Source organism: Tachypleus tridentatus, chromosome 13 (genome assembly GCF_004210375.1).
Source record: "Tachypleus tridentatus isolate NWPU-2018 chromosome 13, ASM421037v1, whole genome shotgun sequence".
Classification (NCBI taxonomy): Eukaryota; Metazoa; Arthropoda; class Merostomata; order Xiphosura; family Limulidae; genus Tachypleus; species Tachypleus tridentatus.
Genome location: NC_134837.1, coordinates 237,504,705 through 237,521,003, shown reverse-complemented (window position 1 = coordinate 237,521,003; position 16,299 = coordinate 237,504,705). Strand labels below are relative to the sequence as shown.

General features: G+C 34.0%; 1 protein-coding gene across 2 annotated transcripts; it reads left to right on the top strand.

Moving 5' to 3' along the window:
- Positions 1-2: 2 nt before the first annotated feature.
- On the top strand, positions 3-11,889 carry LOC143240488 (astacin-like metalloprotease toxin 1). Of its 2 annotated transcripts, none has more exons than XM_076482983.1 (10): positions 3-135; positions 1,815-1,856; positions 2,504-2,544; positions 3,380-3,455; positions 3,666-3,783; positions 6,012-6,187; positions 6,415-6,642; positions 8,962-9,096; positions 9,289-9,542; positions 11,749-11,889. In XM_076482983.1, the coding sequence occupies exons 1-10, from the start codon at positions 69-71 to the stop codon at positions 11,842-11,844; spliced, it is 1,233 nt and encodes a 410-aa protein (XP_076339098.1). In that variant the 5' UTR covers positions 3-68; the 3' UTR covers positions 11,845-11,889. The 2 variants fall into 2 exon arrangements, with proteins under 2 accessions (XP_076339098.1, XP_076339099.1); XM_076482984.1 differs by lacking the exon at positions 3-135 and adding an exon at positions 1,321-1,396.
- The last annotated feature ends 4,410 nt before the right edge of the window (positions 11,890-16,299 follow it).

Here is a 16,299-nt window from a genome sequence, read left to right as displayed (position 1 = left end):
TCACATTAGTCAACTATCACAATATAAAGGACAAAATCAACGCAGTTAAACAATACATTCGATTCACCATGATGCGGAATATCTATCTGTGTATGGTATTTGCCCAAGCGGCGGTGTCGGCAACACCTGTGAAGAGTGAGTGATTATAATTATAGATCACAATTAATACGTACGTTTTCAAAGAATGTTATAACTATACAATTTCATGAGGTAATAATATCTAGATTAAACTTCATAAGGGTCTAGCTTTATCGATTTGACACACATATTTGTAGTAAAATATTGAAACAGTATAATATAGGTTATTAATATGTTTCTTCGTCTTAAGCTTAATATATGATTAAATTTAGTTTGATATTAACGTTGTTCAGATTTATATGTTGTTACGTTGTAGAAATTCTAACAAAATATTAATTATTTTGCTAAACTAATTTTACTAAACACCTTCACAAAATATGACAATAAACACAACAAGCATTTAATCTGTGAGTGAGGCATATGTTAAAGTTACATTGAGAGCTGAGTGGATTATATTCAAACGATTTTCCAAATACAAATCAACAAATCACTCGACAAGTCACAGAAGATTTGAATTCATAGTGCAACAGTACAGATATATATCAGAACTTTTCGGGAAGAGTTTGTAACAGCCCTTTTCTATGCAAAATATTCACTCACTCAGATGTGTCCAGACACAGAATTTAGACTTTCCAAGACGGGGATATCCCTTGTACTCGGTGGCTAAACGATACAGGAAAAACCTAATCGTGTTGAAATTGGAACACAAATACTATCTAAAACGTATGTTTTTGCTTATAGCACAACCACATAGGGCTATCTGCTATGACCACCTAGGGAAATCGAACCCCTACTTTTAACGTTGGAAATCCAAAGACTTACCACTGTCCCATCAGGAGACTCCTCCAGAAAGAGACCTGTAACAAATCGTACACCATCTGTAACAAACAAATAATGGTGTCGTATAACAGTTGAGAATCCACGAACACAAAGGTCAGTTCAAAAAAAGCCGTCCACATGTTGGAGTCAACAATACGTAACATAATAAAGAAGGATTAGAAAAGCAACACAAGTCACTTCCACAACGTGTTGTATACACCAAAAGGTGGAGAATGAAATGAATATTCTTGCTATTCCATACGAAAACATACTGTTAAAGCCGCTTGTAACCCATCTTGTCCATATACTAGATAGTTTATGGAAAAGAATCAGAGGGAAGTATGCATCAGACATAAGAGCCTACCGCCATAACCTTTTGCAACAGAACTTCGCTGCGAGGCTACTGTTAAAATACTCGGTTGTGAGATAGACCAGAACATGATTGAACGTGGCCACATGGACGGCAGCGACTTGGCAAAACTCCAAAGTATTCAATTCGGTATAATTTGTTTTGGATTTCTGGTTAACTATAGTATTTTTATAAAACATTTAAAGGCAATACGGATGAAAATATTCTTAATTAAACAAACAAATTAAGCATTACATTTTAAGAAAATCTATAACGTGTCATTCATCCATGTTTAGTTTTACTTTCTCTCTGTGACTATTTTCTTTGAGTTTTAGTGCTAGAGACGTCAAAATCTAGAATGATTTTAAACAAAATATTTTCGTAGCCTTATTAGATACGAACACGATAAATATCAAAGACTACATAAACTGAACTCGCAAATCTATATTACATTCATAAATACATGAATCTACTCTAGTCTTGTGTTTTACTACCAACTTTGAAGAATTTAATTAAAAATTGAAGAAACGTATATAATTTTATTTAATGTATATTTATTTCATGTTAGGGTCACTGGAGCACCTTGGAGATCTTCCTCTGTATCACAAAGGTGAGTTGCAAAAGTTTTACCAGGAAAACAGTTTTATCAAGACATTAACTTAGATAATATATGGAAGCCTCAAACTTTGCATAGTAACACACGTACGCATAACATTTCAAATGGGTAACTGACAATTACTTTTTAGCATCACATCGCGCATGTTTCATCCCTAAGAGAGATGTTTTTATGTCGCTTTATAATGAATCTTCTATGATATGATGCTAAAAATCAATTTTCAGCAATTCATTTAAAACTTTGTATGTGTGTGTGTCACACGTGACTGTATATTGCAACTCGCGTGCTGTGTTTACTGTTGTTTTTCTAAAATTGATTATGATCGTATGAAATACACAAGTGTAAAAATAAAGACAAAAACGGTTCCATTATCAATGTCTACATATATTTTATATTTTAAAAAATACCGAACAGCAAAAGAGACATGTATTTCTGAAGATAATCTCTACAATGTTCGTAAATTTATATATACGTGCACTAAAAATATTAAATAATTTAACTATTTTTAGCAACTTTAACAAAAAAGCATAAGAACATTATGATATTTTACTAAATATAAAGTGTGAAAATTTTCAAGACTTTACTAATATATCACATTTATATATTTCTCATAGAAATATTTTGTATTTATTTATGTTTAGACCTTTTCGAAGGTGACATAGCAGGAGTGGATCCTTTCAGCGTACGTAAAACTTAACACGTTTTTTCTTTTCTTTTTTACTTAGAAGCCATATAAAATATTAAAAATAGAAGAAAGGTGTTTTAACCCTAAACCTCAACATGGCAGTTAGCTAGCTGTTTTGTGGAATAAATATTTCCATTATATCGCCAATCAAAATACAAAGTACTGAAAAAATATCTGATCAGCAGGATTTTCATTTTATTGGGAGCTAGGTCTGATTATGTATTATTTTTTTCCGAAAGGGATGCCTAAAGCCGCTTAGAGGGGTCACTTGTTTTAACTCCTCGCGCCACAATGCAGTAGTGTGCTGTCTGTTAGTCAGTTAGAAAAAAATTAAAATGACGTCACACAAGAGATGCTCATTTCGTACTGTATGAAACTTGCACGTGTTATGTATCACGAGAAGAATTAGATATTCTGTAGGCTAAAACACAGCATGACATATGACCTTAAAAATAAAAAAATAAAATTTTCATATTATTTACTCTTGAAACAGAACACTTTCGTTGACCTTGCGGAAGTACAATTATTTATATTAATACTGTATAATAGTATGAATGTGTATATAATATAAAATATCAAAACGTTTTTTGTAAAAATAAATGATAATAAAATAGAGTCATCATTTATATTTATATTTTATAATATGATCACAATTTCATACTAAACTAACGTCGCAAGGGAAAAAATTCCCACAAGCTTTTAAAGGCTTGATTGTCTGTTCAGAATGTTACATCATCCGTATAGTGGGATATTTTGTAATTCTAATTACTGTAATCCAGCCAATGTGAATATGTAACTCCAGCTTTTAAATACAATTATAAAACTTTTGCAGGATAAAAATGCCATTGTAGACTATACTTTATTGTGGCCTGAAGGAATTGTGTATTATGAGCTAGGATCTTCGGTTGGTAAGTGACTGGGATCTACAGTTATTTCGTGTCTTAGATTATCAGTTAGTTAGTGTAAAACATTCTTTCGTGTGTATATCTATATATAAAAATGTAACTAAATTACGTGTATTCATAGACGCATACAATTTAATTTAACCAATATAATTCTAAGTTTCAACAGTACCTTCCATAAGATAATTCGGAATGAATTTTCATCAACTTTGGCAGAAAGTATCCAGCAGTATATTCTTGATGGAATGAATGAATACCATGAAAAAACCTGTATTCGCTTCAAAGAGAAAACTCCACTAACACGTGATTACTTAAGTATCGAGTGGTACGACGGGTAGGTTGCTTTCTTCTTCTTATCCTTTTAATGATTTATTACTTTATTTTATTTCTTGGTAAATATTTACCCCTAATGTATTAATTATAGCGTTCTGCCTTTATACATTGTTTGCAAGTTCATTTATTGTTTTCGGAAATATTTTGTTGCAAACTTCTCCAAATTGCTGTAATGTTCTAATCTTATACGTACTGCGAATCGTTTGAAACGTTGCGCACGCAAGCAAAGTTCAAAAGTCACTTTTGAAAAAAAGGCATGATTAACGTTTATGTCAAACTTTGTTTCGAAAGCATGATATTCTACAATAATAAATTAAGAATGAATCACATTATCATTTATATTTCAAAATGTGACATAATTTAAAAATGAAAATGTAGATTTATGGTATGTTGTTGTTCAGCGACTCTTAGCATGACTTAATGTTCAACAATTATTTTTCGCAAGGGGCGGTATAAGCAACTCAGAGCTTTGGCTTTGAGTGAAACGAAAAGTGGAATACAATTTCCCTGTTTTTAAAATACATGAATAATTTCAATTTATAGATTAACTTAAATCCTTCTTTTCACTGGGGACGGATACTTTTGCTTGTTTGGAATATTCTTAAAAGCTAATTAATATCTACTACGATTGTGTGCAGAAAAATCTAAGCAGAGAGGTAATAGGTTGTGTGAATTAATGAGCTTTTTAAGCTGTTTCGAGGCCAAGCATGGCCAAATGGTTAGAGCATTGGGCTCATAATCTCAGGGTCGCGGGTTCGAATCCCCGTCACAGTCTTTCGGCCGTGAGGACGTTATAAAGTTATGATTAATCCCACTATTCGTTGGTAGAAGAGTTGTCCAAGAGTGGTGGTGATGACTAGCTGCCCTCCCTCTAGTCTTACAGACTATAAGTTAGGAACATGTAGCATTGATACCGCTCCTGTAAAAAAGCAAACAAACAATTGAAGGCAGTAGTGGCTTAATGGTCAATGTTCTCAAATTGTGAGCTCTCATACCACAAAAGCTCATTCCACAGTTTTGGTCATGAGTTCGCTATAAATGTGACGCACAATCCTATTATTTAGTGAGACAAAGATAGCCCCAAGGATTGGCGATGGCTTCTGTTGATTATATGATCTCTTTAGTCTATCAGATGAAAGTTAGTGAAATAGTTTAGTTTTAAAATACACTTATTTATGTTTTTGGGAATTGTATAATTATTATATCTGTCTTAATCCTACAATAAATTTAAGACTTATTTTATACAATATGAATTGTTTGATCCAATTCATTAATTTTTACGGAGGTCGAGCACGTTATATTCTAACGATTTTTGGATCCTCTCTATGTCCTTACAGTTTATGTTCTATCTGATGACTGTTCATATTCTTAAAAAAAGATATGCGAAGTGATCCGTCGTAAGGTTTCCAGATCTGGGACATACCCTTATTCCATACTGCTTTCCAGAATCATTATAGTGTACAAAATTGAAGTAGTCACAGGCTTTTTAAACAAGTTTATCGCTTACAAGTCCCTTGGCGACAAGTGTAGCTGAAACCAGCAATTCGACCAGTATTCCAATGGAATACCACTAATACGTTTTATACTCCAATTACTTGATGTATGGTACAGTTGAACGGATGTGTAGTGGAAACTACTTATGTGCACGTGACTTATGTAGCTTTTCAAGACGGAGGTTTTTCTTTTTAACGTAATGAACCTTTGCTTGGGGCAGTGAGTGACTTCTGCCAATGTCCCTTCTGTTAGTGTATTCTTACCTTTTAAAAGACACTACACTTTACTTAGAACTGCTGGGATAAAACTTGTTGCAAGTTATTTCTTGATAATCCTGGTGAGTCATCTGATCCATATTCCTTTACTTTTTAGTGCTATTGAGTATAAGGAATATCCTTGTCTTAAAAATTATAAATACTCGATCTAGACATATCTTTGTAATCTGAGTGTATGGATATCTTGCGTTGGAAAGGGCTGTCCAGATACTTCCCAAAACCGATCAATTTTCGGCGGTATCACACTAAAAATGTAACACCAAACGAGGTCGAAATGTAATTCTGATACATACCATTTTACTGCAACTTCATGACAGTTGTGGTTGTCACCTGACTTGCTGAGTCGTGTATCAGAAACATTTGATATAGCGTTACGTCACCATTCTCATACCTCTGTAGTTTATTAAATCAGTAGATTATATTCTGGACAGACAAAATAGAAATTTTTATTCAAACACAGATGTTGGTCTATGGTCGGTCGACAAGGCGGGATGCAAAACCTATCGCTAGGAAGTGGCTGTCATTGGAAGGCTCTAGTGGTTCATGAGTTGGGACACGCTATAGGTTTTTGGCACGAGCAAAGCAGAGCAGATAGAGACGACTACGTTGAAATTCTCTGGGACAATATTTTGCCAGGCAAGAAAAACGTTATTTCATAAAATAGTATAACTTACTTTGATAACGTTAAGGTTAAAAATATAATCAAATAAAACTTCTTTGTTAACTTGACGCTTAATTGAGAAGTCCGATTTTTTAAAAAAAATGCTACTTCTTCTATACATAGTAAATTAATTAATTAATACAGGGTACAATGTTAACTATAAAGTGAAAAGAAGTAACATTAACGACTCTTGTTTTTCTAGGTTTAGAATACAACTTTGATAAATTAAAACCATGGGAAAACAATTATCTTAGTGACAAGTTTGACTACAAATCTGTTATGTTGTATGGAGAAACGGCTTTCTCAAAAGATGGAAAATCTCCTACTATTAGAGCCAAACAGCCTGGAGTTATCATCGGACCTGTTTGGAAGAAGCCTGGCTTGAGTAGGAATGATATTTATAGAGTCACAAGGTTATATGAATGTTTTGGTAAGTTAAGAAAAATTAACTCTTTAGATCAAGATGTTTAATTAACTAAATGCTAAAAATGTGTAATTTTAAGAAAATATCTTCTTAATTTGTAAAATAATATTGAAAAAACATTTTTTTAAATTTGAGAATACTGATGAACTATTTTATAAAAAGAATCTGATGCGTTTGGGCACAACTTTTATCGATCTTTCGTGTTGTCAAAGGAATTGAGTGTTAGAATAAAAAACAGTCATTACAAATTTGGTTAAAAATCGTTTATAAATTCTCGTAAAATATTACAATTATTGGTGAGTCACAAAGTGAATCAAGTGGCAGATTGAGTTTGATGAATCTAACTATTTTACTCTATAATGTAGAGATCATTTATAATAGAGAACTTCACTTTGATAAAATTTCTATATAATTTACTATAGAGCACGATTGTTGCTCACCTATCATAAAGTTGCTGTTTTATCTTACGTTAAAACAATTAAGGGTCGAGCATGTTATACTAAAAATATTTTGAATATGCAAATCAGCAAGTCACGTGACAAAAACAGTCAAAATAATATTGCGGTGGTGTGACACGTATCACTTTGACGCATAAGTAGTGTAACTCTACAAAAAAAAAAAGTTCGCTTTGGAAAAGGTTATTTAACACTATACATCAGTTTTCGATACCCGTAGAGGGCAGAGTACACACAGACCATCGGGTAGTTTGTGAAAAGTAACAAACTAACCATTTGTGCGATTTTAAAATAAAGATTTAAGACACATTTCCATTGCTCCACTAGGTTAAATATAAACTGCTACATCATTTTAAAGTTATTAACTGATTTTATGTTGAAGAAAATTTGAAGAGGGTAGTCAACATCTATAACCTCCAGATTAAAATGTAACTTTCCAACTGTAAACGTTACACTTCCTGAAACTGTTTTCACAGAAATACCCAAGATGTCTGTGTTGTTTCTTTAAGCACAATGAATTTCCTGCGCTGCTCTCACTGCAGAGATCGAGCCAAGATTTTTGGTACTAACAAGTTCAGTATTTCGTGGACAAAAACGATGCAAGTCTTGATAGCTACTGATTCAACATTGGTTTTCTGCCACAAAGTCAGTATTATTATATGAAATATTTTATGTTTACCGAGCTGTTTAAAGACCAGTATGCTTCTGGTTAACATTTTAGTGAAATGGTCCCCCACTGGCACAGCACCATGTCTGCGGACTCACACTGCTAGAAACCGAATTTCGATACTAGTGGTGGGTAGAACACAGATAGTCCATTTTGTAGCTTTGTGTTTAATAAAATATTTGTTATTTATAAGTACTTTCACAAACTTCCAACTGAAACAATAGCCTGAAATTAACTCTTACTTGACTCTCATCCGTAGTAACTAAGAATTTTTTGTTCACATACATTTATTACTCGTAAGTGAATTCAAATGTTATTTACATTTTACTTTTTGAAATTTTTTGTTTTTGGTTTTTGAATTTCGCGCAAAGCTACTCGAGGGCTATCTGCGCTAGCTGTCCCTAATTTAGCAGTGTAAGAGGGAAGGCAGCTAGTCATCACCACCCTCCGCCAACTCTTGGGCTACTCTTTTACCAACGAATAGTGGGATTCACCGTCACATTATAACTCCCCCACGGCTGGGAGGGCGAGCGTGTTTGGCACTTTTTGAAATAAAATGAGTTTCGTAAAATTAGAATTTTCTGTATATAAATTTGAATGCATATATATAGTTGAATATATATGTCGTGGATTAAATACATGGATCCTCCCTTTTAATTGGTTATCAGTTGTAAGTATCATGGTTTTGCACATACAATCTTGTTGAATAACTGAAATGAAAGGATATCCTCGATGCTGTTTGGGTGTTATCATGCAGTTATTTGGAACAAGAAATTACACCTTTTATTTTGATAAATAGGTATAATTCGGATGAGTATGTCTTGTCAAAACGCGAATTTATTACTGTTATACAAATTCAAATATATTTATATGTGTTTACTGCACAACAATTCCATAACTGAAGTGTGATATTGGGATTCAGTTGACCGTAAAAACAACACATAAGACTTGGGATTTTTAAAATGTTTTTACACCAATCTTGAGACGTACTAAGATTTTTTTTTCTGTTATTAACCAGCATTGCAATCTATTTTTGCTTGAAAAACTAACTCAAAGTCTATATAGATATTTTGGTGCTGTTTTCATTTTGTAATAATAATGCCAGTTATAACATTACATATACAATTGCATCAGACGTTGTTATATGTATACTTCTTAAATGAATTAGTAATATGCTTTTCTAACAACGTATTTAAATTACAGGCGAAGTTCGACCACCACCGCCAGAAGTTCCAGACTTTCTCTGTAACTTTGAACAAAATGATTGCGGTATGACAAACCAAGAAAACATGGGTAGCGAATTTGTTAGATCTTACGGAACGCTTGGAGGAAGAACAGGTGAAATCCTAATGCTATGTTACATGGCATCATATCGCACGGAATGTAGTTAATATGAAACATATTTCTGTATCACGTAAAAATAATTTTGAAACGAAGTAGGATTTTAAATGTGAAAACAATAAGCTAAATGTTTGTCATAGTCGAAAATATAATTTCATTTTTAAAGAAAAATATATTTCGATATTCCAGGTTATTTCATGCGAGTACGAAAAAATAATAACAAAGATTCTTATGCCGGTCGATTGATTACTCCGATGTTTGAAATGTACGGACGAAGGAAAATGTGCATTACTGTAGACGTGTATATGGGTGGAGATGGAGCAAGAAACTTTAATATTTACCGTCAAGATCAAGAAACTAAGAAGCTCTTTGAAACAACAAACGTTACAAACAAATGGCAAACACTTCATTTTGATCTGGTCACATCTTATAAGAAAATTAGGGTAAGTTACTTAAATGTAGAAAGCTATATCACATGTCTAAATGATTGGGTTGGTTTGTTTTGAATTTAGCGCAAAGCTACACGAGGGCTATCTGCGTTAGCCGTCCCTAATTTTACAATGTGAGGCTAGAGGGAAAGCAGCTAGTCATCACCAACCACCGCCAACTCTTGGGCTACTATTTTACCAACGAATAGTGGGATCGACCGCACATTATAACGCCCCACTGCTGAAAGGGCGAACATGTTTGGTGTGACGAGGATTCGAACCCCGACCCTCGGATTACGATTCGAGTACCTTAACCACCTGCCAGGCTAATTATTAGCAGTGCGCTGAGTTTAGCAATAGATTCTCTTTGTCCACTGATAGAAAAATTAATTAGTAAAAACGAGCAACAGTAGTCACTCTAATGAAAAACGGAAAATAATATTTATTACTACATTAAGGTAGGTCCGGTACTGCCAGGTAGTTAAGGCGGTTGACTCGTAATCTGAGGGTCGCGGGTTCGAATCCCAGTCACACCAAAAATGCCCTTTCAGCCATGGAGGCGTTATAATGTGCAGTCAATCCTGCTATTCGTTGATAAAAGAGTAGCCCGAGGGTCGCGGGTTCGAATCCCAGTCACACCAAAAATGCCCTTTCAGCCATGGAGGCGTTATAATGTGCAGTCAATCCTGCTATTCGTTGATAAAAGAGTAGCCCAAGAGTTGGCGATGGGTGGTGATGACTAGCAGCCTTCCCTCTAGTCTTTGCTAAATTAGGGACGGCTAGCGCAGATAGCCCTCGAGTAGCTTTGCGCGAAATTCAAAACAAACAAACATGAAGGTAAGTATATTTGCAGTTTTTAATGTTTATGTTGTTATTCTGTAGCCGTAATTTGTTGAAGAGAATAATTAAAATACATACAACAATTGTCACCAGGACATAATGGAATATTCAAAATGTCCATCAAAGCGCATTAGTTTTGGGTTGGGAAACACTGTCTGAGGTGTATATTATTCAACTTTCCCTTCCAGTCGACGAAAAACAAGTTTCGTCATACTTGATTTAATAGTTTCTCTGTTTGAAAATAAGCTAACATTCTGTATACGAGGTCTGTTAAAAAAATACGCGGACTGTTTGAATTGCGCGGCTCCAGTTGGTTCCAAGGGAATCCGCTTGGTGTCGCTAGGTTCGCACAGATCAGCTGATTACGACGCCATTTCCCGATTGCAGATATCTTCATTTGTGTATTAGCTACGCGGTCTTAAGTGAAATGCGATTTTTTCGTTTGGCGGATTTCAGAATGAATGACCTGAAGGAGCAACGACTGGCTGTAAAATTTTGTGTTAAACTTGGAAAATCTGCGACTGAAACTTTTGCTATGCTTAACACGGCTTACGGTGATGTTGCTATGAAGCGTATGGTATGTTTCAAGTGGCATAAACGTTTTAAGGATGGTCGACAGTCCATTGAAGATGATGAGCGTCCTGGACGTCCTTCCACGTCAACTGACGACCCACACGTCGACAAAATCAACACCCTGGTGCGGGCAAATCGACGTCTGACTGTAAGGGAACTTGCTGAAGAGTGTGGGATATCAGTTGGATCTTGTTACGAGATTTTGACCGAAAAATTGAAGATGCACCGCGTTGCTGCGAAATTTGTGCCTCAGAACTCGTGAGTTTTTGGCCAAACACTCGATCACTGTTCTTCCCCACCCCTCCTACTGACCTGACCTTGCTCCTTGCGATTTTTTCTTGTTCCCCAAACTCAAAAGACCCTTGAAAGGAAGAAGATTTGAGACGATTCCCGAGATTAAGGCAAATGCGACGAAGGAGCTGGAGGACATTACAAAAGAAGCGTACCAGGACTGTTTCAACAAGTGGAAACACCGTTGGGGAGGAGAGTACTTTGAAGGGGTCCCAGACCTGTAACTTCTAAATAAAGTACATTTTGTTTTATGATGTCAGTCCGCGTATTTTTTGAACAGCCCTCGTACATCCTTTCTTTTAATAAAAAACGTAAGCTAAATAACAGCGTTAGAACTCTAATTATTTTTTCCACAATATATAAAACAGCACAGAGAACATCGAACATTTTGCTTATCATACGGAACCGCAATATTCAGGGCGAAATGAAATAAACATTTAATTGTTATGGTGTTATTTGTGACTAAATGAGATTAAACAAAATCATTAAGACGTTTGTTCGTTTTCTTTCCTTTCAGTTTTTTTTCACCGGAAGCTTGGACTCATACTACGGAGAAGGAGACATCGCTGTTGACAACATTGGATTTAGTCTCAAACCCTGTTTTTCTCTGTAATAAATGAGCAAATGAACAATAAATACTGTAAATATTTTAAAATAATTGTAGTTAAACAACAACTTTAAAAAAATATGTCTGTCATCTTCAGACAAATAAGAAACAAAAACATGACAGTTTGTTTGTTTGTGTTTCTGAGAAACGGGATTAATAAAATTTCATCAACTGAAACCGATAAAATATTTATTTAGTTAATTAGCTTAATACAAGATACAGAGGAAGTATAATTAAAAGCCACAGTCTCATTTCCGAAGAAACTAGTAAAATGCAGCAACTATATGGAATTAATTTTGAATTCTATTCTACAATCTTACAGATAACTATTTAGAGAAGTTGGCAACAAAACAGATGAAATGTTTGACGACATATTTACAGACAAGATACAGAGGAAGTATAATTAAAAGCCACAGTCTCATTTCCGAAGAAACTAGTAAAATGCAGCAACTATATGGAATTAATTTTGAATTCTATTCTACAATCTTACAGATAACTATTTAGAGAAGTTGGCAACAAAACAGATGAAATGTTTGACGACATATTTATTAACAAGCATAGGAAAAAGATTTTAAAAAAAGAACGCTTTGTAAAGTTGACCATACTTATTCTGATCATATATCATTTACAATTAAAACACACTGAAATTAGTACGTCTTGTAGCACAAAATGGCATCTTACTCTAAAGAAATCGCCAACAAATGATGAACCTTACACTTTGCAGTATGTGTTAAAGACAACGGTAAGATCCCTAGTGGTTATATACAGTGTGGTAATGATTTCTGTCAATAGATTGAAGTCATTTTTACAAGATATAAAAAACACAAAAACGGAGTCAATAACACTAATATAGTTTTGAAAGTCTGAGCAAATGTTCATTGCATTAAATATCTAACAGAACAGACAGAGGGTTATTCTAAATTAAATACATTGAATACGCTTATAATGACTCCAAGAATGGAACAGATATCACTAATAATACATAGCAGCTCTGGATTAGTCATTAAGCAAAATAAGCATGTGCTTAGGGCACCAGGGGAAGGGGGACACCACAGAGTTTTTCCCCATAGCTGTCATGCGCTTAACTCTTTCACTGCCACATTCAACTTTTTTGTAATTGTCCTTAACTACCGTGTACAACTTTACTCTGCATTGTTAAAAAACGTTTTCTTTTGCTCGGTGAGTGACTAAAATTCCTAGAAACTACTAAACTATGTATCTGAAGTAAGAAGTCATGGATTTGCAAAAGATTACTGTAAAGAGCAGAATAAAATGTTGACAAAACTTCAGGTTAAAGATCATCATATGTTATGATATCTGAACAAGAAGATGAAATATTTTTCTCAATCATTCCGTCTGTTGTGGTTATTTATAAATTATAAGCAGTGGAACTGTTTTATTTAACTTTTACTGATTTATTCAGTCACATCTACAGAAAAATAAGAGTATAATACTACATAAACATAAGTCATACGAAGTGGTGACAGATGTGTACAGAGACGAGGCTAATTTTTGTTTTCTTCGGCTTCTGTTTTCGTACGTTATATTTGAGTTATTGCCACGTTTGTTTTAGTTTTATTTATGTTAGCATTGCATTATTCATGTGTGTTTTGTAATATGAGTGTTTTTAACTGAAGCTTTTCTGAGCTTAAGGTATAAGTAAATAATTTGCTTCCAGGGTTTTAAGTTCAAAGTGTGAAATTGTTAACATCAGAATGAGAATTTTTTGAATGAAAGGGTTTTGAGAAAATTTTTCATTTTTGTGAAAATCAAAGTGAGAATTTTTAACTCAGAGTGAAAACAAATATACAATAAAAATAATTCTTTTTAATTATCATTAATCAAAGAAGTGATTTCCCTCATCAATTCTAAATAAAAGGCTTCAGTCATTGCTTGATTTTAATCCATGCCCAATCTGATAAATAAATAAAATAAAATATTTTTTATTTAATATAGTTGTGGGGTCTGACTTGGAACAAAACTGAAGGGTTATAAATTTTCAAACTTTTATTTCACTTTCAGCATTTATTGAGTCTTAATGTCTTGTCAGTTAAACAATGGAGGGGCCGAAGGGGCCACCATTGTTGGGCTGTGCTTAGGGCATTAGTTGCCCTTAATCCGGCCCCAATACATAGTATAATCCTAACTAGTTAAACACTAGTTACTACAATTGATAGTTTATATACAACAGTTTTACAAACTTACAGACAATACGGTATTTCATCCGGTTTAGATGTATATATTTTATTAACTATCCAAGCCCACGCCGAAAAAGTTAATTCAGAGTTGATCATGTTGCACCTCGCTTGGGCTAACAACATCTTTCTTGACTAGCTCACACCGGTTAGAACTTAACGCCTTCCAGCAAATATATTTAATGTCCTCGTAGAAATAACGAGCGGCTGACGTTCAATTGAATTTGAACGGTTTGTAATATTCGAAATCTATGACGTTCCTGGTCAAATTCTATAGTTTTCTGATGAATAAATGCTTATCATAATTATAGCTTCCTAAGCCTATGGTACACTGACTGTAGCTGTTCAGCAGCATCAGACTGTCTTCTTTTTATACAAATTACGCGATTTTTTTTAAATTTTTCACTTTGTAAAAATGATCTATTGCGTTTTTGTAAACGAAATTGTTATTTCTCACTTTCAAGAGTTCACTACAAAATTCGAGAAGAGGCGGGACTTGCACAATATAAATCAAGAATAAACGTCACATGCAAAAAAGAAAATTACACAGTTTGTTTGTTTTTTTAATTTCGCACAAAGCTACTCGAGGACTATCTGTGCTAGCCGTCCTTAATTTTGCAGTGTAAGATTACAGGAAAGGCAGCTACTCATCACCACCCACCGCCAACTCTTGAGCTACTCTTTTATCAACAAATAGTGGGACTGACCGTCACATTATAACGCCCCCACGGCTGTAAGGGGAAGCATGTTTGGCGCGACGGGGATACGAACCCGCGACCCTCAGATTAGGAGTCACACGCCTTAACGCACTTGGCCATGCCGGGCCGAAAATTAAACAGCAACAAGCGTAGGTGTTATAATAAACGAATAACGATACATCCATTATACCCGTAATTTTTTCTTGCTTTTAGGTTGTTTTTTTCTCTTCGTAAGTGCAAAGAGTCTACAGCCACCATAACTACTGTAATGCTGCATTACACATTCATATTTACATTGAAATTTATTCTCTCGTTGGACGAGTTTTTTAAAATTACATGCGAAAATAATTCGAGGTTCAGTTAACGCAAAGTAAATGAGTTTATTTCTTCCTTAATGTTTCTACAAGCTGCCTTTGTTTCTAAATTGTTGTAGCTTTTAGGTCTAAGTTTGAAAATGACGTTCAAATGAAAGTATCTCTCTAATTGTGCTTGACTAACATAAAATAAACTTATTCATCGAGTAGCTGAATACACATGGTAATTAATAAACATTTGTTCAAATACTTCACTGGTACAGTACTAGTGGTACTTAACGCTGGAAACAAACTTCTTGATTTTGAACTACTAGCTTACAAATTGATAAGCTCATAAGTATTTGTATCTAATTCTCACCTTTAGATATTTTTCAAATATTTACGATTTTCGTGGCATTCTGGAGCTCACAGAATATTCCTTGTAAAAGTACTGGTGATTGGAATTATTTTTACCAGATATTCCGATAGAAGTTACTAAACGATGGAATACGTTAGAACTAACTATAAGAATCCATGTTCAGTCGGAGTAAGTATACCGAATTAACTTGATTTATCAATAACGTTTGCTTCAGACTACGCTCACCTTGACACAAGTTGTTGGCCTATTTTCACAAACAAACTTTCAACACTTCACACTGAAACTACTGTAGGCCTTATACACTAATTACGTTTAACAGAAATTTACTCAATTGAAAACAAACCTGACTGGTTTATTGATTAATTTTACTTCGTCAACGACTGCTCGACCTTCATGCATTGAATTCTTAAACACTACTCAATAACTTAACAATAAATACGTCACTAAATTGTCATTCACTGATTACTCGTACTTAAAAAAATGTACTCTTGTCTAGATATTAGTCAAAGTTACTAAATTCTTAAAGTTACAGAGAATAGGTAATCTATGACTGCTGTTATGAGCTTACTTTATCTTAATGCCATGCGCACGTTAACATTTGAATTAAATTATTGAAATATAGCTTACAACAATGTATTTATCTTGTGAGGAAGTTATGCTTATTATTTGATCAAAGCTATTCATACGATCAGTACACACCTATAAATATGAACTCCATGCAGATATATCCTTCTCGTTGTGAAATTACTTTATTAAGATATCACACGCGAAACTTTCTCGTTTGAAATTTACAATGGAATGATTCGCTTATTAGATGTATATATTATGAACTTAAAAGATAAAGAGGATCTTTTTCGAAAGTGTAAAAGATTGTTCTGACAAATGAGTTTACAAAT